At 45.3% G+C, this 11,961-nt stretch overlaps 1 protein-coding gene across 2 annotated transcripts; it reads left to right on the top strand.

Annotated features, from left to right (window-relative positions):
- The first annotated feature begins 6,861 nt into the window (after nucleotides 1-6,861).
- tmem98 (transmembrane protein 98) lies at nucleotides 6,862-11,912 on the top strand. 2 transcript variants are annotated; one of them, XM_076144091.1, is made up of 7 exons: nucleotides 6,862-6,964; nucleotides 8,509-8,748; nucleotides 8,977-9,108; nucleotides 9,266-9,299; nucleotides 9,381-9,496; nucleotides 9,602-9,661; nucleotides 9,966-11,912. In XM_076144091.1, the coding sequence occupies exons 2-7, from the start codon at nucleotides 8,618-8,620 to the stop codon at nucleotides 10,165-10,167; spliced, it is 675 nt and encodes a 224-aa protein (XP_076000206.1). In that variant the 5' UTR covers nucleotides 6,862-6,964; nucleotides 8,509-8,617; the 3' UTR covers nucleotides 10,168-11,912. The 2 variants fall into 2 exon arrangements, with proteins under 2 accessions (XP_076000206.1, XP_076000205.1); XM_076144090.1 differs by having other exon boundaries at nucleotides 8,506-8,748.
- The last annotated feature ends 49 nt before the right edge of the window (nucleotides 11,913-11,961 follow it).

The following is an 11,961-nucleotide window of genomic DNA, read 5'->3' as shown; positions in this document are numbered from 1 at the left end:
TCACAGTTATCAGATCGGTGTGACCAAGACGACGTGAAAATACATGAAAATTAGTCTAGCATGTAAACAATCCTTGGGTTCTAGTTTTTCTTACTTTTGTTAAATCAAGTTATTTCCTCTGTTAGTCCTTAACAAAAACACAAGTGTGTATGCAGTCAGCCAAGTAACCTAATTATTAATATCTCATTTACTAAAATCCAATGTACATTGTGTGAGATCTGGCTCCCAGGAGGTGCATAGATTTAAGGATGCAGGACGTTCACTAAATTTAATTCATACATTCTCACAGCAGGAGAATTTATCCATGTAGAGATAAAAGTTTTAGCCTCATCCCATTTTCTCACTTAGGGAAGCAAGAACTTGGTTGAAGAGAACAGTCTAAGGAGGCTATTTCTCAGCTCCATGATGCATTGATGAGGCATCGAGGGGTTAATCCCTTAAATCAGGTTAGAAGGATCTAAATTAGAGCTAAACTAAGACGGGGGCGAAAAATACAGAAACAAGGTGAAGTGGACAGAAATCTATAGACAAAGAAACAAAGAGAGAAGAAACAAAGAGAGAAGAGCCTCAGGCAAAGAGCTCCAGAGAGCACAGGTGTCAGGTCGGCTTTGCTGTGTTATGATGGTTTGTTGACTTGCCTGCTGTTCAAAACAGAACAGAACAAGGTATCAAAGTTCGACTCTGTCTGCACACTGACACACGCTGTGGTCTCACGGGGGCTCAGAAACAACCAAAGGTCATTTTCTTGTCTTATATGACTGAATATAATTGACACTTTCTTATAAGTTTGGTTCGTTAAGCTGGTACAGTTGAGCTCCAAATGATTTTGTTTCTGTCACAGAGCTGTCGTTTTTAATTTGCCCCCATCAATTGTGAGCCTGCCAGCCCTCTGCATCTCCACCTGACCCTCAACTTTACTGTCTTTACTGTTAAAGTCGAGTAAAACAACAACCTCTGACTCTTAAATCAGTCTGCTGTGGCAAAATCGGGTTAAAAATCAGGGTTGATCTTGATCCATGTCCGACCATCTTAATCCAGTGTAACCAATCCAGACTCAGGGGATCTGTATATTTTCATGAATATAGAAAGTGGTTTTCCCATTTATTCTCCACCAGATGAATGTGGACTTGATCACATGACCTATTTTGTTTGTTTGCTCAGCGGTTGTGCCCTTTGGTTCTGTTTGCCGACCTGGGTGGGAACCTTTTGGAGAGAGAAGCAGCGGATTCATAAGAGGGTTTCATAATGTGGGGCGGCACAGAGAAAGGTCAGTTATAATCAGACCTCCACTAAGATCACACACCCAGAAACACACACATAGCTTAAACATGAGATCTCTGCACGCTTCTGTTGATCATTCCAACAAAGAGAAAATGTTCAGCTGGACACTAACAAGTCAGCCTGACCTGACAGACATGCAGGTCAACAAGAATACAATCATACAACTGAGATCGGGGCAAGTGTCGAGAGCAACAAAAACATTGTCAAAAATCAGACGGTAACCTCTTTAGGCGTCACGCTGACAAGGCAGAAAGATGAGGACAAGCAGAAAAAAACACACACACACACACACACACACACACACACACACACACACACACACACACACACACACACACCAGAGAGCACGTTGGTCTATATTTGCAGTGTAAAGCAGGACATCGTCGGCGAAAGATGAGATATGCAATAAGAATATGAGGGCTGACAGCTCTGTTGGTGTATTTGTTGTAATGATTGAATCAATAAAGATTTTTCAGCAGCTACAAACAAAATCCCCACACACAGTAAGTGAGTGTTCGAGCCTACGCCATCCTGTAATCTCCAACAAAAGCATCAAAACACAGAAACGCTTTCTGTTTTCCGCTGCCAAAAAAAGGAATCCAGCAGCGCAGCGAGACTGAGATGAGCGAAACAAAGCAGCAGAGCTTGTTGGCTAAACGCCTGCTGGATTGTTTGATTTCCAGGACGTTTTCCGTGTCCTATACTTCGCTGAGTCTTCTCCCACCCGCCACTCCCTCCCCATCCCACCCAGTCCCATTGTATCATTCTCAGTTGCAGAGAGCTTCCCGCAGTTACCAGCTCAGCCTCTTATATAAAACAGGAAGCGGTGTAAGCCTCAGGAGCTGCAGGAAGCCAAGCTGGAGAGGAGAAACTCTGGGTTCTGGCGTTTTTATTTTACATTTCATAGCTCCATTCTGAAAGATGAAAGATCTTTAAGTCACAGATAATTAGAACATTTCAAAGGCCAAAGAGCCTAATGAACAGAAGACTCGTGGAAATGCCAACATCAAAGCAAGCTGATGTATTGTACAGTAACAGAGACTAATGAAGACGATTCTCAAATGCCACCTCTGAGAACGACAACAACCAAGATCTAAGTACCAACTAACCTCCAACTCCATAACTATTCACTGTTTGAGTACAAGTGCAAAATGTTACCAAGACCCCATTTAAATACACAACAACAGAGTATCCATGAATTTTGATTCTTTGCAGGAATTTCCATCTGAGGTCACTTGAAGAACCAGTGTTACGCAATCCACAGTTTGAGAACCACTGGTCTATGCCATTGTCACAGTCACATCACAGCCAATCGCTCTGTTGAGACAGGAAGAGAGAGATTCCAAACAATACCTGGATGCGTCCTTATATTGACTCAAAAGGACGTAGTTCTAAACCCAGAGCAGGTCTGTTTACACCAAGACAAGATCCATGTGAGGACCAGGACCAGTATGTGAGTACCTCATCAGAGTAAACCCCATAGAGGTTCTGGTTGCTGCACCACATTCTGCCTTTGATGATTTCCAAGATGACTAAATTGTAGCTCACACACTTTAAGTCTGAAATCTAACCCTAACCCTAACAAAAAGACCACAGGCTGAGACGATCCATCCATCAAAGTTGGTTACTTACTTCTAAAATGTCCATAAACTGAGTGTGTGTAGTGAGCAGACATGTGAGAGCTTCATGATGGTCCAGGTCAGTTTGAGCTCAGGAGCCAACTAAGTAATTGGTATTTCTGCTCAGTTGTGTTCAGACGTCTGAACTCTCTCCTTAGTTCTCCTTCCAATTTAGTTTTTCATCCTGTGGATTTGTGAATCTCAGTTTGTACCCTCTGTGCCTCTGACAACAACTTTTGGAATAAAACTTTTTTTTTAGCATCTGTTTGTGTCCCCACTCCTTTATGATACCGATGATCAAGGTTTGCCTGCAGCTTCAACACGCCGAGAAAAGAGAGAAAACAAAAACATCTTTTTTGGTCTTCGTACCATCACCGCCGACGCGAAACACAAAAGCGTAGAAAATACAAAAGGGGGTTTAATGGCGTCAACTAAGATTCCTCCAATAATAGTCACACTGCATTGTTTTGTCAAAGGACTAATTCAATTTTGCATCCTTAACCAAGTTAAGCCGAACATATAAGGATGAGAATAAAGCCTGCAGATGAAAAATAATTATGTGCAATAGGTGCAAATGTTGCCTTAATGTAAATTGATATTACTCCGATTCAAGGAGCAAAGTGAGCAACTGCCAACGCTAATTGATTTTCTCCCACAGATGACCACAGATGACTGACTCCTCCTGCAACTGTCAACAACAAACATCACACACAAAGACTGTTGTCAGGCTCTGACAGTGAAGAATGTCCCCCATTGTTTGTGATTAAGAGACAGAAAGTGATTGATAAATCATGAGAGTGCTGCTCCAGATCCACAGCTACTCAGAGTCTGCCCCTTCGCCATCTGTTACGGAACCCCCCACACACACACACACACACACGCGCACACGTAAAAGCCACACAGGGTCACCGGTGCCATAAAGGGCCACAGGGACCGTCTACTGACTCACTCTCCATCAATCAGTCCAAGGCAGCCGGTGATGAGCTGCGACTTAGGGGTTAGGCCGTGAGTAATGTGTGTTTGTGTTCAGAGTGTTTAAGGACCAATCGGAAAGATGAGAAAGCCACACAGTCTGAATCCATCCACGCTGCGAGGAGGAGCAGTTACGGGGACAGCAGGCTTCATTTACTGCCTCCTGTCGACTGCAGTAATCAGCGGCTTGCACACGACTTTGTCTATCAAATGTTGAAGAGGAGACAACAGCTGGCAATTTATGTCCGGATGTAAACGCGTCGGCACTGATGGCCCGTGTAGGGAGAACACACTGCTACACGACTGAGCAGACTGACGTTTGAGTAAAGCAGCAATTTACAACCTCTTAGCAGCGGGGAGTTAATGTGACACGTTCTAACTTCACACTACAGCCAGCGCGGCATCGCAACTGTCACACAACTCCCATAATCTACCCAGAACACACTGCCAGACTGTACTCACTCATTCATGGTTCACTCGTGGTTGAAAGTGTGAAGTTCTGCCACATCAGGTTAAGTTTACTGGCTTTGCAGGCTGCTGTTCAGCATGTCAAACACGTATAAAAAGACCTTTGAGGCTGGCCTTAACCCTAACTTTCGTCACATTGATGTTTTGTTCTGAAGACTACCGTGTGTTTTGTATATAAAAAAAATACCAATTTATGATTTTGCAGGTAAAAACTATGCAAACTGTGTGATCACAATGTTCTAGCATTGTGTCCATTGTTCATACATCACTCCTGTTGGAGATTAATAATAACTACTTATTCTTTGTGCAAAAAATAATTATTGACACGTCTTTGGGACTGAATGAGACAGCGCTGCCTCAGGTTTCTGCTCAGGATTTCCCAGCATGCATATGTGCATTCATCCATGTTCTGTTTACTCCTTCTCTTTATGAAGTTGAAGTTTGCGTAGGCGGAACACTTTTCTTTTTCCATTCAGATACAAAGAATCATCCCAGTACTTATTATTATTATGTCTTGTGTCTAATTATCCCTCTGAATGTCTCCGTGACAGACCTTTGTGAGTGATTTCACTGAGATATTGGCTCTGGGTTTGTATTTTACAGTATAATCCTTCTGCAGTAGAGACAATATTTCATTTCTGACTCAAAGTCGCAGTGTCGCAGAGTGTATTTTCAATGCCTAACTTGAATGTTTTTCTCATTCTGCCTCCTGTTTTCACCAGAACCCTTAGAAAACCCTAAACCAATAAATAGATGTGATTGTTTTTCTCAATATATTCACTAAAATCAATGTTACCGGATAAAGTCGTTCCTTTAATCACCCCGGAGACCTGAAAGCCACCCGGTAGCACTAGGAGTTGATTGTTCAATTATCATCCCGGCAGCTTCTTCTGGCAGGAATTGATGTTATCAGCTGATTAGCTTTACCTTTGTTCAATACCGATGCTAAACACCTGCCTGCTTGTTAACTGCTGCCTCTGCAAAGCTCCAGGAGGCAGAGCGAGGAAATGAGAGAGCGAGAAAGAGAGAGAATGGTCTCCTTCAGATAATGTATGCAGTGATACTTTTCCGTCTGAATCCAAACTGCAGTTGGAGAATAATTACTCTCCTCTTTTGGCAAAGGTTTGTCCTAGTCTGCTGTAATCTGTGTTCCAGTCTTACGCTCAAAGAGACTTTAGAGTTTTGTGCCCGAGATACAACCCTGCACACACACACAAACACACTCCAAATGATGTACTGCTGTGATTGACACCAGCCTTGCAGACTCTGTTGTGCTGCGTTGAAGCTGGATTCAGCGGTGAGGAGGATGTAATTAGCTCTGCTGGTGCTTTGGCTCAGTTGAGTTCATTCATGGAGAATTGGGTTGAAAATATCAGACAACAATCATGTAGCCGAGTAGGTTGAACTGGGAAAACAAGCAGCTTCCCCTCCTATATGGGATGATGCTGTGTGAGTTGGCATGTAGTATGTGTTTGGGTGGGTGGGGGGGGGGCTTCTCTGTAGAGCTGCATGTTTCCTGTTTGTGCTCATCCATCTGTGGGACCTAAAGCACAGCCAAGGTGAAGGAATGTTGCTTTATCACCTTACTGATAACCTTTCACAGAGCATTCCTAATGTAATGGAGACGGATCCATCACTCTGGGAACCAAACCGCATCCCCTCTGTCCCATGGAGCCCAGTTATGTTGCTGTGATAATGACTGGGAGCAGAGAAATAAACCAGTGAATCTTGTTCCTTTACATGTCAATAACCTTAGTAGAGGAACATTCTAGATATTTAGCCTCACTGATCTATGAAGGCAAGTGAAGAAAACATGATGATCTTTACATGAGACTGCAGTTTATGGGCTTTAATACACTTTTAAATGATAGAGAAATACATTGAGCCCAGATCAGGAACTAACAGTGGGTACTTTGTGTATCATAAAAGATCAAACATAAATATTCATCACTGTTTGTGTTAAGGATGATCCCTACTGCGAGACATTTCCAAAGTAAATAAACATTTAATAGCTCCATAAAATATACATATTGAAATTAACTTCTACATCAAATAATACATTCAAATTAAATTAGAATGTCAGCTGAGTCCAGAACTCTATTTAGGGTTTTGATGATTGTAGTGTTTTGTTGAATGCAGTGTGAACCGTTAAAGCACCAGTTTTTAGCATCATATTAACACATACACGAGTTTTAATACATTAAACGCAGTAAATCCCGGGATCTAACGGGCAGCGTGCGCCACCTAGCGGTAAGCTCAAATCATGGGCGTCACATTAACGGGAGCTTTCCAACAAACGCACCCGCGGGCGTTTTTACGCACACTTTAAACACAACCAGGCGCGCGCCCGTCACAACGCCCTCCATCCCCATGCCGCGCGCGTCCTCGCAGTGCGCGCGCGGCAAAGTTTAACCACAGAGTTGGAGTTGATCATCATCATCATCATCATCATTATCAGTTACTCACCCAAACAACGTCGGCGTGCGCGTGCCGGGCTCGTTTTCCTATGCGCGTCCCCGCCTCAGGTTTGGCGATGTCGGCGGCGTCTCCGCGCTCCCGCTGCTGGAACCCAAAGTGTGTTTAACTCCCGAAGGAGATCCGACAAAAGAGGACAAAATGTTTGGGTAAGTGACGGAAATGAACGAGGAGTGTGAGAGTGTGAGTGTGTGCTCGCTTTGGTTTGAGTGTAAAGTGTTTTAAGGTTATGAAGTTATAAGGTGAGAACGGAGGGAAAGAGTCACTTTGTTACTGTTTTACTGCAGAATGTTACGAAATACAGAAACTTCATCCTCCGTCATGTGAGCGCGCGCGGCTGCTTGTTTTCACACCGGAGAGATTTAATGAATTTTAAGTATTTCATCTGTTTTGACTTGTTTGATATTTTCTCCTGTAGTTGTGTATATGCGTTATTATATCAGATTTACATTAGGATTCTCGTGTTACACAGATAAAGTGCAGGGTTAGAAGTGAAAAAGCACAAATGAGTTATTTTATTGTCACTTTGATGCTTTGTTATCATTTATTCTAAACGCTTGTTAACTTCTGGCAGAAAAATAATCTTGAATAGGCTTTGAACTTGTGTATGAGCAGATTTTGTTCAGGATGATACAGCTGGTTCAATGATAGTTTAAACAAAAATAGGTCCATGTTTTGGTTTTGTGCAGTTTTGGCTGTGATGTGAGTTTAAGTACGCCTGTTTCTGTGTAACAAGAGTATAAAAGACACATCAGTATTACAGGTTTAAGGGTAAATGAACAGGAAAGCCAGAAAAGAGAGAGAGAGAGCAGAGAGAGAGAGGGGCATTGAGAGAGAGGGGTAGAGAGAGAGGCAGAGAGTGAGACAGAGGCACAGAGAGAGAGAGGTAGAGGTAGAGAGTGAGACAGAGGCAGAGAGAGAGAGAGAGAGAGAGGGAGGTAGAGAGTGAGAGAGAGGCAGAGAGAGAGAGAGAGGTAGAGAGTGAGGGTAACTTAAATTAATCTGATTAAAGCATTACAGCATTCCATGGCTGAATCTCCTTTCATGATCCAGGCAGAAATGTTGCGTTACAGTGTTGTAATGCTTCAATCCAGCTGCCTGACTTAACAAAATACTGCATCTAAACTGTGCCATACAAATGTCAGGCCTAATTACAAATCACTTACACTCTTCACAGGGAGCCGTTTAGTCTTTATAATGTCACACACACTCACACATGAGCACACAGGTGGGGCAGCGCTGGTTAATGAGTGACAAGACCGGGCAGAGGGCAGGTATCATTAAGAGAGAGAGAGAGAGAGAGAGAGAGAGAGAGAGAGAGAGAGAGAGAGAGAGAGAGAGAGAGAAACTGGAAAATAACCACTAATATACTGGTCAGGTAATCTGAAAATCCTTCAGCCTGGACTGGACACGTTCCAATACTTTGTTGCTGGTTGAGAGGGAGTCAGGGTGTGTTTGTCGTGCTGGCGTGTCTAAAAAGGGACACACATGTATGTCATACGTTCCTTATTTGTCTCGCACAAACAAAGGACGCGTGTGCACCTCAGCTCTTTATGCGCTCTGATAAGGATCAGAGGTGTGTGTGTTCTGCGGGTGCGTCACACTTACAGAAACTCCAGAGGGGAACTAGAATACAAATGCTGATCTCCTCTTCAATCAGATCATCGCTCTTCTCCCTCTCTCTCTTCAGCAGATGAGCGTCCGTCCATAATCCAGCTCCATCCATCCATCAGCCCCGATTGGACTCTTTTGCCGCTTCAAACGTGTCCCCGCCTGCAGTCGCCGCGGGCGCCGGGGTCACCATGGAAACGGTGGTGATTGTGGCCATCGGGGTGTTGGCCACCATTTTCCTGGCCTCTTTCCTTGCCCTGGTGGTGGTGTGCAGACATCGTTACTGCCGCCCGCATGACCTGTTACACCCCTTCGACTCCAAGTGAGAAAACCACTGCAAAGCCATTTAAATGTCTATATGCTGAAAGTTACAATGTCTTTGTACCGCACATGTACTCTTAAAATGGTCCAGAAGGTGGTAAAAAAGACTTCCTGTTACGCCAGGTGTCAGACTCACCTGGCATCAACCCCACTGTGTCATAGTTGATGGATGCATGTGTGACTTTGAAGGCCCGTCCAGCCTCTCACAGGCATCTCTCCCCTCCCTCAGACCCACGGTGGACCTGATCGGCGCCATGGAGACGCAGAGCGAGCCGTCCGAGCTGGAGCTGGACGACGTGGTCATCACCAACCCTCACATCGAGGCCATCCTGGAGAACGAGGACTGGATAGAGGACGCCTCGTACGTACCTTTGCAGTTCTGAGCTGGAACTTCTTACTATACAGAAGAAATGTTAGAAGCCAAGTTAAAGCATATAATAAATTCCCACATTTGAAGTCATTAGTTGATGATGTTACTGCAGAGTCACGACTGAATGAGCCTCTTGTTTCTCCCACAGTGGTTTGGTCTCTCACTGCATCTCCATCCTGAAGGTAATTAGCGCCCTCTTCCTTGTCGTTTCCTTCCCTTTGCTCTCCCCTTTTTTCTAACCACTTTCTCACATCGCCGCACAGATCTGCCACACTCTGACCGAGAAGTTGGTCGCTATGACAATGGGCTCGGGAGCAAAGGTCAAAGCACCGGCCAGCCTTAGCGACATTATCAGCGTTGCCAAGCGCATCAGCCCACGGTAACCGCACCCCTACACGCGTGATCTGCACCACGTACGACTTCCCCCTCCCACAGACTGACCTGTTGTTGCTCTGTGTCGCTCTGTTGTCGCTCTGTGCCGCAGGGTGGACGATGTGGTGAGATCCATGTACCCTCCTCTGGACCCCATCCTCCTGGATGCCAGGTACTTAAACCTGCTTTGTAATTCAAAGACGTGTGTGGCGCTTCTGATGGATGAAGGAGCTGGCGAGGATCAACTGGACTGGACTTTGATTTATGTGCAACTTGATCCCATTTGAGATGAAGGGAAATATGATCAGGGCATGGATACAAATGCTTACATGTCACAAGAAATGACAAATTATGGGGACAATCTCTGCCAAATTGTTTCATTTTGTCAATTCAGTGCTTTTCATCCAGTAGCAGCAGCAACTAAATCTAATCCATCTCCTCCTCCTCCTCCTCCTCTTCCTCCTCTTCCTCCTCAGGGCCACCGCTCTCCTACTCTCCGTCAGCCACCTGGTGCTGGTCACCCGCAACGCCTGTCACATGTCTGGCAGCATGGACTGGATCGACCAGTCGCTCCACGCGGCCGAGGATCACATGGTGGTGCTGCGCGAGGCGGCCATGGCGTCCGAGCCGGAGCGGAACATGTACGGAGCGGACGCACAGAGAGAACAGGCCATCTAGACTCAGGGGGGGGAGAGGGGGAGGGGCAACAAAAACACACACACACACACATTCGTATTCAGCTCATAATCAACAGTCAAATATTCTACCAGACAGAGGAGAGGGAGCGGCTCGCTTTACACACTCATCTCCCTCATTGATCAACGGATAAGAGCCTTGTTGTTGTTGTTGTTGTTGTTTTGCTTTCCTGATGTACTTCACACATCCAGCAGACCTGCACAGCTGCTCCAGCCTTTCACTGTAAAGTACACAGCGCAGACATTCACACACATTCAGCAGCACCCGTAACCCAGCGGTGGGCCTAAATCCAATCTAGCTGCGCCGCAGCACAGTCACATGGAGGGTTTAGTCAGATAATCCACACTGGTTTGGGGCGGGGGGGAGAAAAAAAAGCACCCAGTTAGGCTCAGCGGAGGAAATACTGTGACCGACTTAGAATGTGTTGGGTTTGCGTGACGTGTGGGTGTTTTGTGAGTCTCTAAACGCAGCCACTTCAGGCCGCGTGTCCCCTCCCGCTGCGTCAGCTCCCGGTGTCTTCCATGTTTCATTCATGGCAGATATCGGCGTATCTTTCCCTCCTCTCAGCTTCATTTCCCGCCCAGTCAGCACCAGGCAGAAATGTGTAAGTTGAACATTCCAATAAATCACCAGATTCAGTCGTAGGCGTTTGTCCTCTCAGATACGCTGAGGTGTCAAACGCGGCGTCTCTTGAATCCCGAGGCGATACGAGGATCTTTGGTTGATTGGTTGGGGTGAGGCGGAATTAGCATGTTGTCCTGACGGGGGAGGGGGGGTGTTATTACTGGAGCATGTCTACCTGCTCGTCCATGCATAGCTAATGCTGAATCCCCACAGAGCCCTAATGAGGCCGGACCCTCGGCAAGAGTGAACACATGGTCTCCAAACAGCTCTCCACACACACACACACACACACACACACACACACACACACACACACACACACACACACACACACACACACACACACACACACACACACACACACACACACACACACACACACACACACACACACACACACACACACACACACACACACACACACACACACACACACACACACACACACACACACACACACACACACACACACACACACACTTCCCCGTCGTGTTAATTGAGAATGAAGTCGAGCTCGAGGACGTTTGGATGGAAGAATATCGACAGAGGAGGAAACATTTAGAAAGTGGTTAGCATTTTATTTTTTCCCCTTGTTTACATTGTTTATTAGAATTGAACGTGTTTTTTGGAAAATCCTTTGTCTCTCTGCTACACTGACACACACACACACACCTTCTCTTTTTATCTTTCATTGATTTGTACAGATAAAATCCAGTTTCGTAGGAAAGTGTATTGTGCTTTTTTTCTGTGTGTGTGTGTGTGTGTGTTTGCTTCCAACAACCAATACAGGAAGGCAGAAACACACGTACACACGTACACACACACACACACACTGGGATCAGTTGTATAAATGGAGTCGGGGCAGAGTGTGTATGCATACAGGCGCTCTGAGACAATGAGAGCGTTTGGCTGACAACACAATAAGGCTTCTTACACCAAACTTAAATAACACACACGCACGCACACACACGACTCCTGCGGAAACACTGTACAGAGCCGTCGGCCTGGAGGAAGAAGCGTCTCCTTTTCAAAATAGAAAGTCCCAAAAAAGCGTTTCTTCCCGGCCTGAGCTGACATAAATAAACGTGAATTCTTCTTTCTTTCTTTTTTGTGACGTTGAGAAGTCCTTTGTGCCACAACGTGCCCCCCTCC

This window comes from Genypterus blacodes, unplaced genomic scaffold (assembly GCF_046128005.1).
Source record: "Genypterus blacodes isolate CSIRO-AG114 ecotype Tasmania unplaced genomic scaffold, CSIRO-AGI_Gbla_v1 ptg000028l_1, whole genome shotgun sequence".
Taxonomy (NCBI): domain Eukaryota; kingdom Metazoa; phylum Chordata; class Actinopteri; order Ophidiiformes; family Ophidiidae; genus Genypterus; species Genypterus blacodes.
The sequence above is the reverse complement of the archived record's forward strand: the minus strand, read 5'-3'. Positions and strand labels throughout refer to the sequence as shown.